The following is a 22,002-nucleotide window of genomic DNA, read 5'->3' as shown; positions in this document are numbered from 1 at the left end:
AGAGAGGAAACCAGGAGGGCAGGAACAGAGCTGGCCGAGGCAGAGGAGCAGATGAATGAACGGAAGTGGGGAAAAAAAAAAAAGACCTACAAGATCCTAAACACACGAGTTGAGCTGCAGGGAACAAAACTACTAATCCACTATGACGTGACAGTACCGCGAAGAGTAAACAGAAACGTGGCAAAGACTGGACGATCAGATCGGGTTTAAATACTGGAGAAGGTGAGCAGGGGCAATCAGGTGGGTAGAAATGGGTCACAGGGATGACACTAATGATCCCGCAACAAACACAGAACAGGAAAGGATGGGAGAAAACAAAATGGAAAGCAGAGGGAACACAGATTCACAACCAGAGCCCCACCAGCAGGTTCCACATCTGAGCAAAACTGACAGTCCAAATCTGGTTTGGACTTTCAGGGCTCGTACATGAAGTCTATACAGTTTCTGTACTCATTATTCCGTTGCCTGTGGAAACTGAAGCTTTCTCTAAATGGGTCTAGAGCTGAACATACTGTATAATGGTCCATTAATCAGTATCTTGGGAATACAAGTCAACTTGGAACTTGAGAATCCTTGAAGTGCAATCATACTTAATGATAATCATCAGAGATACTTCCGCTTTTATTCAAGCTCCCTGTGGCCATGTTAATGCAAGTGCACTAGCAATGCTCTTTGTTTTTCTGTGTGAATGGTCTACAGTAGAGCAAAGCGCATGAGCAATGTGCAGTAAGCTGGAGGAGAATATTTCACCATCTCATTAATAGAAGCCACTATCTTCACTGTCATCCCTGGCAGTTTCCCCTTCAAATGTTTACCCCCCAAAAACTTCCCAAAAACATTATGTAAGCTACTTTAATTATAAGTAGATACAGTTTCTTTTTCTTAGGGGAAATATAGCGTTGCATCCAAGTTCAGCTAATGTAGCCTCAACATTTATGCAATGAGTTGCGTCCTAATGCCGGGGCGGCCAACGGTGTTACTGTTAACACTTATGTGAAGCTACACCAGCCACAGTACTATTTTTCCCAAATGGTGATTTCATCTGACAACCTCATATATTCACTCTTATTAATATTTCAAATCATAAACAAACAATTAGTCCTCTTTATTTATTCAGCAACATTGGGTGACACTGCTGGGCCTGGCAGCAAATTCAGCACTCCCCAATCATATTAATCAAACTGGGGATGACTTGCACTATTATAGGCACCTGGAGACCATTTTGCAATTAAGAGAGAATAAGTTCTCTTGTAAAAGCACTCAGTATCAGCACTTTCAGCCTGTGGGGACCATTGGAAAGCAGAGGCTGCCATAACTGGACAAATAGCGTTTCACAGCCAGGAATCCTGCAGCCAATTATTTAGGCAAAAATGGCAAATCTAAGAAACAGCAGCAGCAGAAAACCTCAGCTGGATGTAGTAATTATGTCTCAAAATCACAAGTCATTGCTCCGGCTGAGCACTCTCCACTGGCAGAATAAACAAGCCGATCAAGATGTAAACGGTCAATGGCTGATATTAAATTTACATATCTTCCATACTAATTTCAGTCCGCGGCATGGAGGGGTGTCCGAGGGGTGAACTCAAGTTACCGGTGACTAAGCCAGTGAGTAAGGCCACCTCAAGTGAAAATAAAGTAAGTACCTAAATGCCCTTCGAAAGTTGTTGTGTCTTCCGTGGCTAAGCTGTCTCTTCAATTAAGAAGGAATTTAGTAAAGCAAAGCCAGGTTGTCTGTGCAGCAGAGCAGCAGCCGAGGATTCAGCTTAACTGGGTCACAGTAAATCCAGTCAGATGGTCTGGGCACAGCACGTCTTTTGCTTGTGGATCGAGTAAGGCCACTGAGCTTTAGTTCAGCGGCACACGCTGACTCATACACTCACACACACACACACACACACACGACAGAACAGGTTTAAATCACCTGAGGAAGAGCATGAGAGACCAGAGGATGGGCTTTTTTTTCCTCTCTATTAATGTTCTGCTTTCACTCTGAATAAAGATACAAAAAAATAAATGAATTTTATGCCATGTTCAGAAAACACACACATTAATTGATCATAAACTCATGTAGAGCGATCGCAGTTAAGACAGAAAGAAAAGCTGCGTTAAGTTTTATTGCCCACAAAATACAAATGTCAACCGCCTCAGGGAAACCAAAGCCAGAGACATGTGATGCCCAAGATCCGTGGAGAAGACTGAGAGAGATATTTCACTTAAATGGCATTTGTGTTGATCTGCTGGTGGTACTAGATGAAAAGTCAGTGTATCACTCCAGTCACTAGGCGCATGTCACACCATGTTTCATTCAATCCATCTAGAAGATGATGAGATATTTCAGTCTGGACCCAAGAAGATCCTCCACCAGGCGGCATTTCCATTCTTATAGCCACACCACCAGCATTCCCAACACGAAGACAACTGACTTGACTTTAACTTCAACAACAGACAGAGCAAAGGAAATCACAGGAATAAATCTCCCTTCCTCTCTAATCTATTCCGCTTCTAATGCATACAAGTAATTGTAGCTGCTCACATTTCTATCTGTCACTCAGATGAGCGACTCTTCAAACACTCCCTGCCCTTGTTATGTTGTGTTGTAGGCCTGCCATTCAGAGTTTTCACTCTTAATTTCCACACACATTCATCAGGCACAATAACAAGGCTAATTCTGGGATAAATAATTGTCACCTGCCTGTGTTCCTCCTGGTGGGTGTTTGTTGTGTCTTTAATGACTCCTCACTCTACCTAAAAACACTGCAGGACCTGAAAAGCATAACAAGGGGTGAAGTGGGAATGTATATTCTTTGAAAGTGAAAAATGTCTTTTTTTCCCCCGCTGCATATAAGTGCATCTGTGCTCTAAGCATTCACATTTTTCAGATGATGATGATGAAAGAGCGTTTCAAATCTGCCCAAAGATGAAAGAGATGTCTTTGCTCGTCTCTGGATTCATTATTCTCAATTCAGGTGTCTTTTAAACACTCGTCTCCTCCACCATACCTTCCTCCCACCTCTCCTTCTTCATGCTCTCACACCCATCGCTATTCAAACCCCCCACTCGGCTGTCAAATCTCTCTTTTGCCTCAATGAAGCCATCTTCACCCAGAGACGTCCAACTAATAGGATCACAATGATGCACAAAGGACTTTGATGGGCAAATTGAGACAAATCGGCTGAATTTTACCGAAGCTGCTGTCTTTGCCACCCTGCGCTAACTGATTTCCTTGTAGCTAATCTCATTTTCACCGTTCAGGGATTTAACAGACAAATGAATTCTATGCAAAACCCTGTTTTCACATTCACAAACTCTAATAAACCGAAGGTCATATGTGTATAAATGTTTCTTCCTTTTACCATCCTTGGTCACATTGACTAAATCGGACAGGGTTTGATGGGACAGGCAGCACGTTGTCCTATTTTACATTGCATCATTTTATCAGACTGAATTCCCTCATTACGTTTTCTGATTGACTCTTCATCAGATTAACTTCATCAGGAGTAGTTTGTCTCTTTAGATTTCTTTTCACACATTCTGTTGTGATGAAGGGATATACTATCTAAATAAATCTGACAGCCAACAAGCATCCAAACAAGCTGTAGGTCTGCGTGCAGCTCATATAATTTGTAACTGTTCAATAGATAATATTTACCTTGGCCCATCGCCATTCACTGCTGTAGAGAAAAGACCATTACAAAGAAGAGCAGCAGGTGTTGAAGGAGGGTGAGACTGCACAAAAGATGGAATACCTTTGAAAATAACAGAGAGTGAGAGTATGAAGTATTAATTTCATTCTTTGTCCATGTCTGGGTATGTTATTGTCATTGTGACAATATGACAAATGATGAAAACAAATTACAGGGAGAACGGCTCGAAGAATGAGAATCTACCTGATGGTTGAAACTGACTGTTAGTCATCTGATTTACTGTCTGACAGAGCTGATCACCAGTCTCCTCTCTATCTGTCACTCGCCATCCTCCTCATGAGAAGAGAAGAGAAGAGGAGAGAAGAGAAGAGGAGAGAAGAGGAGAGAAGAGGAGAGAAGAGTCTATTCACAGATCGTAAAGCATCAAAGACATTCAGGCTGACATACAGGTCTGACTAGACACACTGTCCTCATAACTCTTCCAGAAGATGATATGTGTGAAATAGGAATGATATCCTAATTATCTGTGCTCTGGGTATTCCACAGGAAGTATAGAAAAAAATACATCAAGTATAAACGTCAAGAGAAAATGTGTTTTGTTAAGTCATGAACTGAGTGAATGTTAGGAATTAATTGCACTGAACTCTTCCTTTAGCTTTATTCAACCATGTCAACATATTTCTGGCTTGCGATTAATGAACAGTGATAATCAGACCGAACTTCAATACGATATTGCCAAAGAAACGGGAACACCACAACCAGAGAAATGTTTTTGATTTGTTTGTTTGTTTTTTTGGGCGACAAATATGCTTGAAATCCCAAATTGAGACTGTGTGAAATGAGTATACCCACAACACCCAAGCCTTAAAGCAGCATTCATGTGTGGCTGCACATCAGGTTTAGCTACCAGTTGCCTTTTTTACATATAGCTACTGCAAAATTGTCATCCATCTGGTCATGTTTCTGTCCACCTGCCAAATCGAAGTTTTTACATGTTCTGTTCAAGTTGTTTTTTTCTCTTCGCCAACTCCTGGGGGAAATGTTTAGCGTTTGGTTGCTAAAACTAAAAGGCAGTTATTAATTAAAAAATTACTGTTCGTCGCTTTTAATTTTGTCTGCATGAACATTTTGCTAAAAATGCTTAACAAATAGTTAGGGCAATACATTTTGCCCGTACTGTATAGATTGCTGTAACATCCCCAGGCAGAATATAATTCAGGTCAGACTTTCTCCTCATAGCCATAAGGTTTGTCGAATGACAAGCTCCTGCATGGAACTCCAGCAGCCCTCTGAAACACTCCCAGAGCTCCGCTAAGCTTGCAGATTAATTTTCCCGAGGAGAACACCAATGCATGTTAAATTTTCATTTTCAAAATCATTCATATATGTGTTTATTGAAAAGTTTTGTAAATTGCTTTATTTTTTTCCCAAAGACCTGAAGTTCAACCTATACCACTTAATTATGGCATTTTCACTAAAAACAACTTGTTTAGTGCTGACGATGGCTCGTGTTTTTTTATTATTATTACTTTATTTTGATTTTTTAAATTTACTTTTATGACTGAGAAAACAAAATAATATCTCTGTGACCTGGGAACCAATTTTACAAATGAAACACTGCTGCTGGTACACTTAATGCCCATAAAATAGTCTGAAAATAACTAGAATGAAATTTTCAATCTTTTTCTGTGAAAATCGTTATGGAACTGCTCTAACCCTAACCATCACACATAGGAATTGGGACATTATGCAGCAGGAGACGGAAAGAATGACCACTAATGTATGCTATTTTATTAAAGGCAATGACTGGCTATTACAATTAACCTGAATATCACCTTTACACACATTACATAGGAAACAGCATTTATCATATCACTGCCGGAGAGGTATTTTTAAAAATGACCTCGATCTCTTAAGACATGTTATCCTCTATTAGCCAAGATGTTATTCTTAATTAACATGATGAGCACAGGCTAAGTCTTCGTTTCTGTCTGATAAGCCTAAGAGCTCTCCCAGAGAGCTAACATGCAGTGTGGGGGGATTATGGTTAGCTTTAGCTTTGGTTTGCTCTTCTTGCCTTGTTCGTCCTAGGCAGTCTGTCCTTAGCTGGCTGAGACACCCAAGTGAGTTGAAGAAACATGCATTTATATCACCACTAAGGTTGTTAAAGCTCTCTAGAGTTTTCCTCTCAGTCCAGGTTTTGGAAGCTGACATTTTAAGCCGCATGGCAATGTAACTGTCTCGCATTGGGGTTGGCCCTCCATGAGGACTGTTCCATATGCTAAGTTGGCAACGGAAGGCTTGGTGAATTGCTGAAGGGGGTGAACTATATGTAAGTTTTATTACTGCTGTCGCAGATGGTTAATGACCCGCAACAATGATAAATATGTTCTAATGGTCAAATTTGAAGAACTCTAGTGCGCGGGTGCTAAAAAATGGGTAGGGGGAGACAAATAATTTAGAGCCCTCTGTCTGCATGGAGCTCAGAAACATTTTAAATACAGCATGCAGACGAACTTACAGAAGCTGCACAGTTGTGTTTCTCTGGGCCGTCTAAAATTCGTATCAGTGCTGTAAACTGACAGCCTTAGACAGTATAAATTTTTCAGAGTAATATTGACAAAGGTTCCATTGTTCCTTAAAATATGTGAATGTTTCAATGGTTTCTTATGTAAGCTGAAAAGATGCAAAGCTCCCAGACCACAGCACGGCTTTATATACCTGCCTACAGCGGCGAAAAATGCTAGCGGCTTGCATTGTTCAAATGTAATCTTATCTTGAGTGCTGCACTTGAAGCATAAATTCACTTACGGCTATGTAAAATTTGATAATACAATATGAGGGTTATTGCTGAACTGCTGAAAACGACATCTTTGTCATAGCTATGGTCTTGCAGGAGAACAGAGCTCCAATAGCTCCGTCTCACTGAAAACACTATCAGATCTCTTTGGAGGTAGAACCAGACTTGAATGGCTTTCATCTCATTTATGAAATTAACCTTCTTTGCATATGCTCTGATGAATTTGCTTTAAAAAAAAAAGAAAGAAACATACAGATGATGTATCACTTCCATGAGTTCTGTATCAAATGGTGGTGGGGTTTAAAAACTGTTAACATCATAGACATAAGCGTTTGCTGTAAATGTGGTACAAACCGCAAAGAAGAAAATTAAACATAACAATAACCTTAAAGCGCACAGTAAACTTGTCCTTTGTTCCTCCAGTTATCATTACAGTGTTGGAGTATTGTTACAAAATTATCTAGACACCCCAAACAATGGCACCAAAGTTTGAATATCCCATTATTTCTCCCATCCTTTACTGCAACATGAGTCCGGCTGTCAGTGGCAATTAAAATATAGATCAAAATACATATTTTCTTTATGAATAAAACAATTCACGATAAATAAATCCTCTTGACGTTTGGTGATAGAAGCGTCATTATGTTCAACTATTGGCTTTTCCTGTACACAAATCATCAGATCAAATTAATTTGCAAATATTAGCCCACTAACACTGAAAATTAGTGTAACGAGTTAAACCTATTCTGCTCCAGCTATATGTCAACATTGATAACATGCTGGATGGAGCACTGAGCTTATAAAGCTGCTAGCATGGCTGCAGCAAAACATGTGCCAAAAAAAAATCTGGTCCAATATACCAATACATAAAGGATTGTCAGTGCTTAAAAAGAAGTTATATAAACCAGCAATCACAACGTATGAGTTAGAAGTTCTCGAAGCACACTCCTGTTTCTCTATATTTCTCATCGCAGTGGAATCACAATCATTGGAAATGGGAGTGCCAAGATTGGTGATTCCAAAAGATTTATAACAATCAAACTGTGGATTGGTCTGGGGAGATTGAGCCTTTCTCAGCGCAGGGGATAGACACCACTATTGCCTTAAACTGCAGCCCCTATTTCCACTACTCATTGCAAAAAAGAATACTGATTCAACTATCATCTTCAGGACAGGTGCTCTTATAGCCATCATCCATTCCATTAGGCTTCAATCACACTCACTGATCCCAGTAGACAAAATAAGTCTAAAAGAAGGCTCTCTGTAAAGTAAAGATGTATTCAACTTACCGTCACAGAAATGTATTCATCAAGGGAAATTAACTCATGCTGCTTTAGCATCCATGTTGGCTTTTTATTCAAGTACTTGAAAGGGAAGAGAATCGGCAGAGACACAGCCGAAATGAGTGGATTTATTTAAAGGTAAATTCTGGCATACCATAATAAAATATGCTTACACATGCACATCTGCACCCAGCGGATAACACATGAAAGCATTATAAACATTTTATCTGTTGTCTGCAATGGAAATACGCAAGATAATGTGGCCCTTTGGGGGGAGGACGCAAGACAAACGCAATATAAAGCATCCGGGGTTTCTGCAAGGTAAGAAAATTGATGGGGAAAAAAAAAAAAAAAAAAAAAGCATTGTCTTGCTTGTTTCAATTTCATCTCTCATATCTGCAGAAAATTGTTTGTGTATTACAATTAAGTCAACTCAGGTGGCTCGCAGGCATCCATAGTCACACAATCCTATTATTTATGACATAAGCGTGCTAATTGTGTCCAAGCTCTTGCGCTTGTAATGGTTTCAGCTGTGCTTGATACCCAATATCTCTTTATATGTCGTTACACCAAGCCTTGTTAGGATTGAATGCAATTTGCTTCGCAAGACTTCACATATCAATGACAAACATTAAGCTCACAGAAAATTTGAGCTTTGCTGTTTTTTTTTTTTTTCTTTAGCAGTCATTTTTCTTTCTCTCCTGAAACTAAAAAGAATGACTGCAGGCTGACAGATTGTTGTGATGTAATGTGCTTTAATGAGAGACCCTGCAGAGCTGTCAGGATGTCACCAGGAGCGTCTGCATGCACAGATGTGACTGTGCTGCCATCTGCTGGATGAAGACTCAAGTGCTGTCGTATACGTGGAAATGTCACAAAAGTCTGGAGGGGTGGATAACAAAAGAGATGGAGACAGAACAGATGGAGGTACAGATTGAGACAGAACGTGCCAGAGATAGACAAAGACAGAAGGAGATACAGAGGTAAAGACAGACCGCAATAGAGTGGGACTGATTGAGACTGAGAGAGATTGAGGTACAAAGCAGTGGAGAAAAAGAGACAGACAGAGATAAAGGCAGAGGTAGAGACAGAAAGAGACAGAAACGGACAGAGAAAGGCAGAGGTAAAGACCGACAGAGGTAGAGACAGACAGAGGTAGACAGAGATAGAGACAGACAGAGATAAAGGCAGAGGGAGAGACAGAAAGAGACAGAAACGGACAGAGAAAAGGCAGGGGTAGAGACAGAAGTAGAGACAGACAGAGGTAGACAGAGATCGGAGACAGACAGAGATAAAGACAGATTGTAGAGACAGATGTAGAGACAGAGATAGAGACAGACAGAGAAAGACAGAGGTAGAGACCGACAGAGACAGAAAGAGAGAGAAACACAGAGGTAGACAGAGATAGAGCAAGAGGTAGACACAGAGGTAGAGACAGAGGTAGAGACAGACAGAGAAGACAGAAGTAGACAGAGATAGAGACAGACAGAGATAAAGACAAGAGGTAGAGACAGACAGAGATAAAGGACAGAGGTAGAGATAGACCCATAGATACAGATAGAGACAGAGGTCGAGACAGAGGTAGAGACAGATCCATAGATACAGAGAGAGACAGAGAAAGAGATGGTCAGTCACATGTTGATTCTTCAGTGGGATCCATCTCCAGGATGACCACAGGGGTGAGCAGTGAGACTACAGGTCTGTGAATTGGCCATTAGTCATCATGCTGAGAGCTGTTAACAACCGAAAATCCAGCAAGAAGCAGCATGTTGTGTGCTCAGTGTTGGCAAAGATAATGCAGCTTTTTTTTCAGAAATGGCCTTCCAGTGAGTGGCTCAAAGGTAGTGAGACCAAGCGTGGCACGTTTTGACTTTAATTAACCTAAAATCTACAGTATAAACCATCAAAGAGGTCGCTTCAGAATGATCCTGTTTTTGTGACCCCAGACACTCTTTGATCCCTTTTGACGAACCGATACGGAAAGGACATCACATTTTTAATTTGTTTTTGTGATATCACATGTCACTTGCTGAGGGCACGCTTATGTCAGCGTGCTGATGGGGAAAATGGAGCCTGCCTTATCTCACTCAGTCAGATAAGGGCATGTTTCTTTGTTGCACTTTCACTTTGTGATTCATGTCAGGTCCATGTCTGAGAGTTGGTTCATTGGTAGTATGTTGTTGCTCACGGAGGTCATCCAGAGGAAGTGCATGTTGGTGAGTGAAAATAAATCCAGAGTGGCTTCAGGAGCATTGCTGACTCAACCACACAATTGAAGGCGGATGTGTTTCAGAAATGCTTCATCTGTTCAGTTATTATTATCATTCTTATGACAAATGCTGAGCTTCATCTAGTGATGTTTCCCACACAGCAGTCCCATCGGGCCTGTGTACTGGGGGGATCCATTGAGCCTAGAATGTGGCAACATGGGAAGTTTACTCATCATCACTGTCTCATTAACTCTGAATTTCATGATGAAACAGCCCAACCAGCTTGTACTAGGTCTGTGATCACAGTTTAGAAAGAACTACCTTTTATCTATATACACACACCACATACGTACACTTTTTGTAAATCAGGATTGGCTCCAGCACCCGCTGCGACCCGGAAACAGATAAACATAAGGAGACGATGGGTGGTTTTTTTTTTTTTATCAAAATGAAAACCAGATGTTTTTCTTTCCTTGGAAAAACTCAAAATTCAAAGAATAATTTTTCTTATTTTTGTGTGTTTATTTTTTGAAAAACACACTCAATGTAAAATGCATTTAATGATTACAATATGATGTGACCCTTTTAAAATCTGTGCCAGCAGTTCACACTGGATTTAGCAGTCTAGATTTACTCCAGTGGAGAAAAACAGACATCAGAGGAAATTTGTATTCTCTGTCCAATATTCGATGTTTTCTAACAGCACAACTTTAATAGACACCCTTTACATAGAGCAGGTTTAACTTTGATTTGGGGGCTTATTCATTCACAGAATTCTGTGGATGCTGAAGACATTTTCATTTTATTTATTTATGGCCCCACAAAGAAGAGAATTTCCTGCTGCTGTCTCTCTGAGATACACAACCAAATTTTTAAGCAAGAAATTAAAAATTCCCCTCAAAGAATTCGATGACTTGTTATACTCCTTGCTGTTATAACTTGACTGCTCAGCTGGATTCACGGCATCTATTTTCTTTCGTCTCCATTGCTTGGGCAGTTTGAATAGTTTATCATTTTACCTGTGTTAGTGACTCACTGCAGCTTTGGACACTCAGTTCCGCTGTCTTCTGAGTCGCTGGGGAAGCACTGGTTGCTATGTGGGAGGATGTGTCACAACCGGCATTCATCAACCCAGAGCAGGTTTATAGCATTTTTAAACAATTGTACGGTGTGCGCTGTGGCGTCCACACCTTGAATAGATGATGCCGCACTGTGAAATTGTCATTATGCTCATTTATCAAGCTGCTTTTTCCACCACCTCCAATCTTAATGTGAAATACTGTTATGTGTAAGAGATTTAGAAAGGCTTTCCTCCAAGCACAGCCATGAAAGGATTACTTCAGGTTAAACCTTTTAAGACGAGAGGATTTCGGAGACAATCCAAAAAGATGGAGGCAAATCCAGAGCATTTATCATTTTAATGGTTAAATATCAGAGTAAATGAAAGGTGCAAAGTAATCTATGATCTTTGTCTTTGGCTCCACCTCCAACCACATCAAGTCCCTAACAAACGCCCCTCTGCTCTGTGCTCTGCATTTTCTCTGTACAGATGACAGAAAGGTTGAATGAAGAGCCACAGAGGTTACACTGCAATAATTACCATCACAGAGAGCTACACAGATATTCCTATATCCATCCTGTCAGCTGACTTAAAGGCTGATTAGACTTTTCTATAAATTTTTCGAATCCCTTGTGAGACTGTTACTTATGTATTGTTATTAGTCTGTTCCATCCCTCAACTGTCCACAAAACTTTACGTAATGCGTACATGCTTGGTTGTTTGACTTTGAATAACTGTCCTTCCACTGCTCAGGTGAAATACATTGTCATGATTTTAATAGCATGAACGTATTCTGGCCTCGGGGAGGCTAAGTATTCTAATGTTAACTCAACCACAGAGATATTAGAGATGAAGCAGAATAAACAAAACAAAAAAAAAAAGTCAGAATTACATTGAGCATAAGGACAAAGCAGCCCACAAATCATCAGGTTTGTATAATCTCACTGTGTAATGCTTACATAATATATCTAAAGTCCTGGAGTACAAAGTGAGACTTGCAGATATCGCCAGCCCAAAAAGTTGTCCTTTAAGATAAACGATAAAAGATAAATATTTGCTTTGATACGGCGAGCGGTAAAACAAAGTGCAGGACTGTTTAGTTTGACAGTGTTATTATAGAGCCTGCAGTGGCACTGAAGGTTCCCTGGACTTCTGTTAAAGCCATCATCATGTTTAAACCTGCAGAGAGCAGACCATCCTCACAAACGGTGTAAGGAGACGAGTGAGGGAGTCTATCAAGACATCTATGACGTCGCTGTAGTTAAAAGCTTTAGGAGACGAGGTTGCCGAGGTACTTCACCAGTCAAAGCTTCAATGGAGAGTGGCAAAGAGAAAGCTGCTGTTGAAAATGTGCATGCAAAATTTTGGCATGAGTTTAGAGGCTTGTTGGACACTACAAGATCATCTGGAAGGAGATTTTTTTGTTCTGCTGGAGCTTTTCAGCCATCATTTGTTACTTTAGGTTAGCTTGTTGCTGTCCAGCTTGTTTTGCTGGCAATGAGAAGAATCTAAACATTGTTTGCAGCCTTTCTCTCTCACGGTCCACGGTTTATGTTTGGGAAGATCCTCCCGCACACTGATTCACTCTGAACATCTACTGGACTCTCTTAAGGCCAGAGGCAAGCTGTTGTAGATGCAGCCTGACGGAGACGCTCCAACATACACAATGTGCCCTCGCAGTCCCAATCTTATGTCGTTCATCTACTTCAATTCGTTTCCACTCTATTCCCTGTGCAATCCACCGCAAGAAATCATTCCTGGAGCAAAGCTTGCTGCTCGCTCACATGGAGAGGCAGGGCGCATCCACGGAGCTGAGCAGGATTATATAAAAATAAATCAATACATTTTTCATATGAAGAGCCTCACTGGTCAGAAACTTACCAGTTCTATATCATCTACAACGGTTCTAAGAGACCATGAGTATAATTTTTAGGGTTTCTGTTTTAATCACATTTTATTTCCATTAATCTCATTAAAATTAACTATCTAAAAAACAATCCCCACCCCTCTCCCTCCGGCAGCAGAACGGGGTAATGCTGCATTAACGCAGCGTCAGCAGAACAGGAGTAAAACATCCCTCACTTCAAAAGTGGAACTGAGCACTTTATTCCAAGGTGGTTAGGCCTACGAAGCCTGTGGTCGCCATTCGATAAACAGTTCAAATTGCCCTCTGTTTTATAGATCCTCTAAAATGACCTGAATGGATAGTGAATAGTATCATGCGTGCCAGAAATTCCTGATATCTATCAACAACAAACCATGGTGTTGAACTAAGTCAGAAAAGCATTTCCCTCCCTCTTGGTGGAGTATAGTTAACACTGTTTGAACAAGCAGTTTCAAGCCTTCCTGCAAATGAGCTGACAAATCAAATCAGACTCTGTGGAGATGAAAGAAAGGTCCGACGCACTCTGAAATGGTGAAGAAATATAAAAATGCTTAAAGTAGTTTCCACTCACTGTGCGGCCTTCATCCAGGCATGTGGTGGGCCTAGCAGGAGTCTATTCTGCGTTTTGGTGCTTATCAGCATGTGTACAACGCTAAAACTACGACGGCAAACATTATAGCCTAGTGGTCTAAATTGCCAGTGAGCACAGCCATCGTGATGATTTCAGTATGCAAACTTAGCATTCTGCAAAGCGCTGCTGCCAAAGCCACTGGCTATAGTCTCTTGGCTGTAGTGTGGCTGTAGTCTCTTAATGATCCACATTCACAGCTAATTTCTGAGTTGAGCACAGCCAAGTTTTCCATACTTGAGTGTTGCCAAGCAGACGGAGCTCTCAACTGATTTGCTTGCCAAGATGCTTTCAACAGTCCTGTCCCAGAATGTTCTTCACATGGTCCCCAAAACACTCCAGTGCCTCTAAGCAAAGATAAACATTTACTTAGTTTGCTAGAGCGAAAAGACAGAAAAAAAAAATATATAAAAATGTTGGACCTGATGTTCTTGTATGGCGATTTTGTAACCTAACATATTTACTTTAATTTCTTGTATGCTCTTTCCCTTCAATTTATATTGTGACTATGTTCTTTGAATTATTACTTGACTGTGCTTTCTTTTCCTTTTAACCTTTTTTTTTTTTAACCTTGTACTGTTTACCATCCTTGTCAGTTCATGTCTTCTGTTTTGTGAAAAGAACAAGTTGACATGTAGCCAAACCTTGTTGATTTATGTCAGTAAATTTAATAAATGCTATAATAAATACGGAAAAGACACCAGTGCCCCCGTCAAACTTATGTGACATTTCTGTCTCGTTTAATGGCACCTCATTAACCCTGTGTTCCCATTCACCATACTGTATCACAAAGAAACCATATTGCGGAATAAGAGAAGGCATATTAGTGGTGTATGGAGCTCCTGATTATTTCCCATAAAACACTTTTCTCCTGCCGGCTGCTGGATTTCTGGCAATGTACCCAATTAGCCAATGCCTACTAATGTCCTGCTGGTGCTAGCCCTGCTGTGGCAACTACTGTTTCGGTGCTAGCGAGTGCAAACATGTTAGCTGCCTGCTGGGTATTCTTTAGAAAGAAATGTAACTTCTTTTTTTTTTCTTTAATTATTCCAGAAGAAACTGAAGCTCTGATATCTTACCCAACATGCTCCTGTGTTGAGTGTGCAGCTGTAACTGATCTAAACAAGTTTTTTTCTGTACAGACCTGTCAACAGCTATGTTGTTCTTCTCTAGATTCATGTGGCTTGATACCAGATGGGCAAAAAAAATAAATAAATAAATACCCCATGCATGTATTTAAGAAAGCCAGTGTGTCAGAATTAAAAATACATTCAGCTTTAGTAGCTGGCAGGTACAGCAAGCTCCTGAGACAGATGGGTATATCTAGAAGCAGTGCATACACTGGCTGTTCTTTTTCATGCGTGGTCATTGACATTCTGCTGAGGCCGGACCTTGTTAACATTGATTTATCATGCTTACTGCTGCATCTCCAGATGTTCAATGGCCAGTTGACATTTGATGAGACAGAGATAGGATCATGTGCACCACTGGTGACTGCTGGTGGAGCTTCTTGATTGCGATGCATTAGGTAAGCGCGCACCTGCTCCGTCAGATAGATAGCTGAGTGAATATGCAGATCGTGGCGTCTCTGCGCACTGCCAGGTGGTGCCACTCGAACGGTGTCATCAGCGTGAATATTGCACAAGATAAAAAAAAAAAAAAAAAAATGATGTCCACAGGCAGAGATTATCCAATGAGCATGCATAATATTTTGCTTGCCGGTGTCTGTTTTTACTTGTGAATTATGCTGATAAAAGTTCAAGTCATGACATCTAAACATTTGCACTCCAGTAGCTGAAGAGGAGGAGGAGCGCAAGTGACAAATGAGTAAAGGGTATTGTTACTGGAATGCTTCCAGACAGAGGCCAGGGCCACAGTGGCCGGGAAAAGGACAGAGTCTTTGGGAATTCCATGCGGCTGTGGACTTCCCACATGCGAAATACTCTTCCAGAAAGCAGGGCCTGGCTTTGGCAGAAATTCACTTCAGCCGAAGCAGGGCAGGAAGAAGAGTCAGTCTCCTGTGTATCAAGATTACAACACAATCCTGTGTGATATTAAGTGGCTTGAAATAATTATGCAGCCGGGAGTTTGGGGAAACAAAGGTCAACACAGTTTTTAGAAAATATCTTGACTCAATAAAGTTTGAGTTACTAACCCTTTGAATCAAGATGATTATGTCACATTTTAGTTGGAACCAAGAAATAAAATAAATAAATGCCTCATGGTGGAGAAGTATTTCAATATAATTGTCTGTATTTGTAATATCTCCCAGAAAATTCAGTGTCATCTTCAAGTTGTTTGTATGACCCAGTTTTGAACAAGTTTATGACGTAAATGGCAATAATATCGAACAACATGACTCCTTCGTAATATTGTCTATGAAAAAAATATTTCTACATAATGTCAGTGTGTGTGTGTGTGTATGTGCTTACCTATATGTGTAACTAAACCCATTTGCCACCAAATGAATGAATAATGACATCACACATAAACCATGCTTGGGGTGTGAGCATATCTGTGTCACCTAATATAGGTAGGATTGTGCAGCAAGATGTTACAGATGTTCTGTAGTTAGATAACACTGAATCTCTGCTGATATAACATCAATTTGTCATTGAAGGAGATTCACAAACAGGCAGGAGTTGTGTCAGTATGAAAGCAGCAACACAATAGATAATAGGCCTCAGGGTCAATGGATGAAGCTTTGAAAGAAAGTATGTCAGCAAAGGAGCAAACATTTGCAGATGTCAACATTAAAACCTAATTAGGTGTTAAGACAACAGGGTGAATGAATAAAGTTATTTTGGGTTTGGCAACACTGTAAATGAAATAGATACACCTTCATTATGCCTTATTAAAGCTCAGTGTTACAACCAAACATGTCTTCAAGTGGAAAGAAAAACAATTGTGATGAATTGAGAATAATATGTTTTGGCGGTGTGAAACATTCAGGTTGTCCGTCTTGTAAAATATATGTGAAGAGCAGCAGCCAGTGAAAACATGTTTACAGTATTTCATGTACTTTCCAAAGGGAAGACTTGCCTGGATCAGGACTGGAACATATTTGAGCTGCGATGTCATGTAAACAAAGTAGTTTGTCAGCCCCACCACTCTCAGCACTGAGACTTGCTATATTGTGCATCAGATAAAGCACAAAGTGGCTCAAGGTTGTTTTTAAGTTGATAGATCTGCTGCAAGACAAAGACAGACCTGCGTCATTTTAAAGCTGTGAAAAGGAAAATGATTTGTCTATTGACATGAAATACATAAAAAGCAGAGAAGGTATCACAGAAACGTTGTACGTATCATTGTCACTGTTTTCCTTTTGTCCTTAAAGCTCAAGCAAAACCTGAACACAGGCTGTCCACAATTCCAATTTCTTTATCAGGAAAAAAAAATCTTAATTAAATTGGCATACAACCAGGTTCATTATCACAGTAGACTAACACTTTATAAATTATAAAGTAGCATTCTCAAACACTGACTTTTTCCCTCAATCCTGTTTCTATGTTTGATGAAACCACAGAATGATCTTCTGTGACAAGGCTTTCATTTTTCATTTGATTTGAATGGCAATATAGAACTATTTCCCCCGTTGGAATAGGAATATCATTTGGGTTTGCTATTACCTCAAATCAATCACTTTACAGAGAAGACTAACTGTGAAAATTCACCTTCCACAGTCAAAAAAGCTGAATTCCTTACAGGTTACACACACACACACACACACACACACACACACACCCTGTTGAATACTCAAGATTTTTCTAAGTTCCTTTTCCCGTGATATGTCTATTTGAGTATGTTTCATTAGAAGGAGCATTGTTTGAGTCCAAAGTGACCTGCCTTTGATACCCGGAACAGTGTGTTGGACAATGCAGCCAGTTAGAGGGGAAACATTGCTCAGGGCCGCCACCAAAGGAAGCTGGCCCAGACACTCTCATTTAGCCTGCTACATTTCCATCTGGCTGCTTGATTGTCCCCTTCCTGTGCTTGTTTGAGTGAACTCAGTCAAAAATAGCCTTTTAGTAGGGTTTACTCTGAGCTGGCTTTCTCCCCTGTCTAAATTTGGATTTTCACAATTCACTTTACACAAGTTTTTTCCCCAACCCGATTCTACAAGTGGCTATACACAAACCTTGGCAGATAAAGACAAATAAAAACGTCTGATTGGGAAAGTGTTTCCTTATAAGACACAAATTCCTTTTCCTTGACGAGAATACTAGTAAATTATTAAGTAAATAATTGGAAACAAAATCTATTGTTAAACTTTGTTCCCTGTTGGAGGTTCATCATATATGGTTATGGCTTTTATTGTCTTCCGTTTTATCTTGGTGTCCTATTTTCATGATGGTTTGTCACACGCTTTGCCTTAAAATAATCTTGAGTAATTCTGTACACTAGGAAGCATTAATGACAAAATAAGAAAGAATCAAAGTTAGGTTAAAGTAAAGGGAAAAAAAATTAAAGGATTATATTAAGATTACACTTTTTTTTCTTTTTTTTTTTCTTTTAAACATAGCTTTGCTTCTCCATCATGAGAGTGTGGCACAATGGAATATGAATGACGACATGGGGAACAAACTGCACAGTTGTCACAAGATTCTTTATGATGCATGAAAATATGTAGCGCTATATTTCTCCACCCACTAACCAGTGAAAAGGGGAAAGAGATGATACCACAAATAGATCTGTCAGTCTGTCATGTGGAGTCACCACGTTTTGACTCAGAAAGTCCTTGTGTACTGTAGGTATCACTGACCCTTTGCAGATTTTATTTAGAAGATGTAAAACTCTATAAAAAGGTATGGAAAATAATGTCAAAACTGCTGTGCCCAAGTTGGAAAATCTTTGTTCGACAGAGAAGCTTTAAATTTATATTGTATCTTGTTATTTCAATTTCTTCTCCTTGCTAGTATTTAAGTATTTCATTATATATACATTGTATATTCAACAGCTCTAGTCACTAGTTGATAAGAATTTCAAGTTTCAACTCCCTGCTATCAGTGTACTTATAATGTAACTAGCATATGGTTTATCCAGAAAAGCTAAGGACACTTTTATAACTTTCACTTATATGAAGGAGTCAGTCATAGTCCAGATCTGCTGAATCATTCAAAGGTCATTTTAAAATGCACCAACAATCTGTTTAGTTATGTTGAGATGAGGGGGACATTGCCTCTGTTAAACACAGGGGCTCTAATAATGTCATCATTTCACAGTACTTTGTGTCCGTCAGCTTCTTCCAAATACTTCTGAACTCCAATAGCAGACACAAACACCCCTTCGCCCTAACCACACACATCCTGAATGACCATAAAGCCTTTCAAGGCTTGTGAAGCAATTCACTGAAACTGTCACATGTGTTGCTCAGAAGTGAGGAAGTAGGCAAGGGAGTCTCCTCATCCTAGCACAAGTCTCATCTCATTGGCTGGGAGGTGTGATGTCACATGTGGACTACCCTATAAAAATGCTTTTCTGTCTCCCAGAAGGCAGACGAGCCGAGAGCTGACTCACTTACGACAGGGAAGACAGCCCTGTAACATACTTGACACACTTGACAAAGCCGTTGGAAATATTCACATCTTATCATGTGCAGAGGACTTGAACTGCTGCCCATCACTTGCCTGGAGAGGTGAGATCCACCAGAGTTTTCAAACATTTTTCCCTTGTTGGAAGAGACGTTATTTTTCTTGCACTTCTGGAGTATGACAGAGCTCTTTGTAACATTTTCTTCTTCATCATCTTCACAGGGCAAAAGAGCTGAAAGCTTTGTTTGGAAGTTTTCTACACAAGACAGATCACAGCATCACTGGGCAGTCCAAAAAAAAAGTAAGGCCAATATTCAAATAGTATCTCAGCCTTGTCGGTAAAATTTCACTGGATGATTGTGACTTTTGGTACTTTTCCTGATGAAGTTTTTCTGTTGCTGCAGGTTTAATGTTGACGAGCCTCTGAAATGGAAGGAGTCGTTTGACAAACTGCTGTCCAGCCAAAGTAAGTACACTTCACACATTGCGCTTACTGTAAATTTGTTACCATCATTCCAGCTGTTTTCAGCTTACTTTCAGATGTTTAACCATTGTATTCCTTGGTCCTCCTGTTTCCAGATGGACTATGCTTGTTCAGAGCATTCCTCGTCTCGGAGTTCAGTGAAGAAAACATTGCCTTCTACTTGGCTTGTGAGGACTACCGCACATCCAAGCCCTCAAAACTGGCTTCTAAAGCAAAGAAAATTTACAATGAGTTTATAGGGTCTGATGCGCCACGAGAGGTAAATATAAATATCATATAGCTAAAATCTGACAAATTAGGATTCTTTTTGAGGCTCTTTGCTTGTTTTATCTTCCTGTGAAATACTCATCGGGACCTCTCTCCCTCTCTTGTCACTCTATAGGTAAATCTAGACCATGTGACGAAGGCAGCCACAAAGGAGAATATAGAGCATCCCAGCCAATCCACTTTTGACGTAGCCCAAGCCAAAATCTACACCCTGATGGAGAAGGACTGCTACCCTCGCTTCCTCAAATCCTCCTCATACCTGGAGCTCAGCAGAATGACAATGACAAGCGAATAGACTTCTGAAAATCTGTAATCAGAAGCTGGGATCCCTCCCCAAAGGGACACAAGCTTAGTAACGCACGGTGGACAAATGGTTCAGATGGAGCATATACCTCAGTCCAAGGAGTATCATGTCTTGTTGGATGTTATGTGGACCCGAGGTCCCACACAGGGCCCAGTCTGGAAGCTAAAGGGCACTGTGGCTGCGAGAAGAGAAAAACACAGACTGAGCTGTGGGCAACGTCTGCCTCTGAAAGACTGACATGCACTGTATATACAGAGCTGCTGTGGACAGCAGCCACAGTGGGATTAATTGTAAAATGCAGAGACGGAAATGAGTTTTACACAACAGAACTACCACTGGGAGAGATGTCTCTCTGTAGCATTACTGTCTATTTATTATTTATTTATTAAAAGTTAATTTTATTAAGTTAATGTCTGTGGTGAAATTAGTTGGAAACTGATTTATATTTTGTGTTTGTTTTGTTTGTTTTTTTTTTAATCTGAAGTACTGTATGTGAAACAAATGCATTCAATAAAAGATTGCCATTTTTCTCAGTCACAAAGTGAGTTTTTTTCCATGGAAAAGTCACTAGCAGAGATAGTGTATGTGGTTACTGAGGGCATGAGAAATGACAGAACACTTGCTCACGTGCGTTGCAAAATAATCTGTGGCCTCAGTGGTTCCATTTCACAAGTAGGTGACTGGATGACTTTTTCTGGGCTGACAGTGAATGGAAGATATTAGGGGAGTGTGTTGTGTGCGACCATATGAAAGTATGTCACTTCTAGCACTTAGAGGCCTAGAAAACAAGAAACTATTTTCAACCCATGGTAAGATCCAAAGGGTGAGGTTATTTTTGGCAATTGTTACTTTCACAAGATTACAGCAGCTCCTTTATCCAGACATAAGAATGGCTTCAATGAAAAATATGTCCGTTTATTAATCGCAGGTGGGGAACCTGTCACAAACAGGATTTTCAAGTCTGACAGGTCATCATACTGAACAGGTGAGAAGAATGCATTTGTGTAGTTTATGAACCACCTAGCAACTGAATTAAAAAAAAAAAAAAATCCAAAACTTAAACTTAAACAAATACGGGGGGAAAATACAAGTATATAATAATAAGTATAAAACAACTCTTTTTCTGGTAGTAGTTAAGAAATATTGCATTATTGAGCTACTAGGTGAATGTTTTTTTGGGGAAAGCCTCCTATTATCCACCAATCATAGATTAAATTAGCTCTCTGTGCTCAGAGCAAATAAAATGAATTTCATCTATGATAGGAGGATAATTGGTGGCTAATCTATATGATGATGGGCAGATTCTGAAGGAGTTGTATTGGGATGCTTTTAAATAATAATGTGTGTGTGTGTGTGTGCTTGACCAAATAAAGATAATTTTTCTAGGAAGCATCATCTGAGCTTGAGGGCCGGTTGCCTTGGAGACAGCAGGCACCTTTTGGGCACCTCCACAGGCAGGGCTGTTTACTACCTAATCAGCCGTTCAGCCTGTGAGTCACAGCAGCTCCCCTCCCCTCCCTCCATTGGCATCGCTGCCTCCTTGCTTCTCTCCCACACTCTCCTTACACCACAGCTAACTCCTGTTCAAACACTCAGCCCATAAAGAGATTACAGTAAGGGCCAAGTCATTAACACCGCTCTCAGACTTGTAGAAAAATGTTCCTCTCCTCTTTCTTTCACCCTAAACCTGGACATACATTAGCCAAGATTAAGTATCCTTGATGTGTTTTATTCTTTTCTACTCAGAAAACTGGAACTTTTTTCACAGGCTTCTGCCATTGGCTCTTTTGCTGTTCCATCTGATGTTACCCATATTGTTGTTTGTGTGTGTGTGTGTGTGTCGCGCTCTGTTTGGGCAGATGTTCATGATTTATTTCTAAGTTTAGATGCACTGGAAAAAAAAAAA

General features: G+C 40.2%; 1 protein-coding gene across 3 annotated transcripts; it reads left to right on the top strand.

The window, feature by feature from the left end:
* The first annotated feature begins 19,015 nt into the window (after positions 1–19,015).
* LOC115057771 (regulator of G-protein signaling 5-like) lies at positions 19,016–20,542 on the top strand. Of its 3 annotated transcripts, none has more exons than XM_029524972.1 (5): positions 19,016–19,145; positions 19,264–19,342; positions 19,429–19,507; positions 19,621–19,784; positions 19,908–20,542. In XM_029524972.1, the coding sequence occupies exons 1-5, from the start codon at positions 19,102–19,104 to the stop codon at positions 20,085–20,087; spliced, it is 546 nt and encodes a 181-aa protein (XP_029380832.1). In that variant the 5' UTR covers positions 19,016–19,101; the 3' UTR covers positions 20,088–20,542. The 3 variants fall into 3 exon arrangements, with proteins under 3 accessions (XP_029380832.1, XP_029380833.1, XP_029380834.1); XM_029524973.1 differs by having other exon boundaries at positions 19,264–19,347; positions 19,446–19,507; XM_029524974.1 differs by having other exon boundaries at positions 19,102–19,145; positions 19,264–19,322; positions 19,436–19,507.
* The last annotated feature ends 1,460 nt before the right edge of the window (positions 20,543–22,002 follow it).

Source organism: Echeneis naucrates, chromosome 17, assembly GCF_900963305.1.
Source record: "Echeneis naucrates chromosome 17, fEcheNa1.1, whole genome shotgun sequence".
NCBI lineage: Eukaryota > Metazoa > Chordata > Actinopteri > Carangiformes > Echeneidae > Echeneis > Echeneis naucrates.
The sequence above is the reverse complement of the archived record's forward strand: the minus strand, read 5'-3'. Positions and strand labels throughout refer to the sequence as shown.

What these genes read in the sequence shown, in the direction of transcription:
- LOC115057771 (XM_029524972.1), top strand. Translation starts at nt 19,102, where the DNA reads ATGTGCAGAGGACTTGAACTGCTGCCCATCACTTGCCTGGAGAG. An exon ending in CTGGGCAGTCCAAAAAAAAA is followed by an intron (nt 19,343 to 19,428) that starts GTAAGGCCAATA and finishes TTCCTGATGAAG; the next exon opens with TTTTTCTGTTGCTGCAGGTT. An exon ending in GGTCTGATGCGCCACGAGAG is followed by an intron (nt 19,785 to 19,907) that starts GTAAATATAAAT and finishes GTCACTCTATAG; the next exon opens with GTAAATCTAGACCATGTGAC.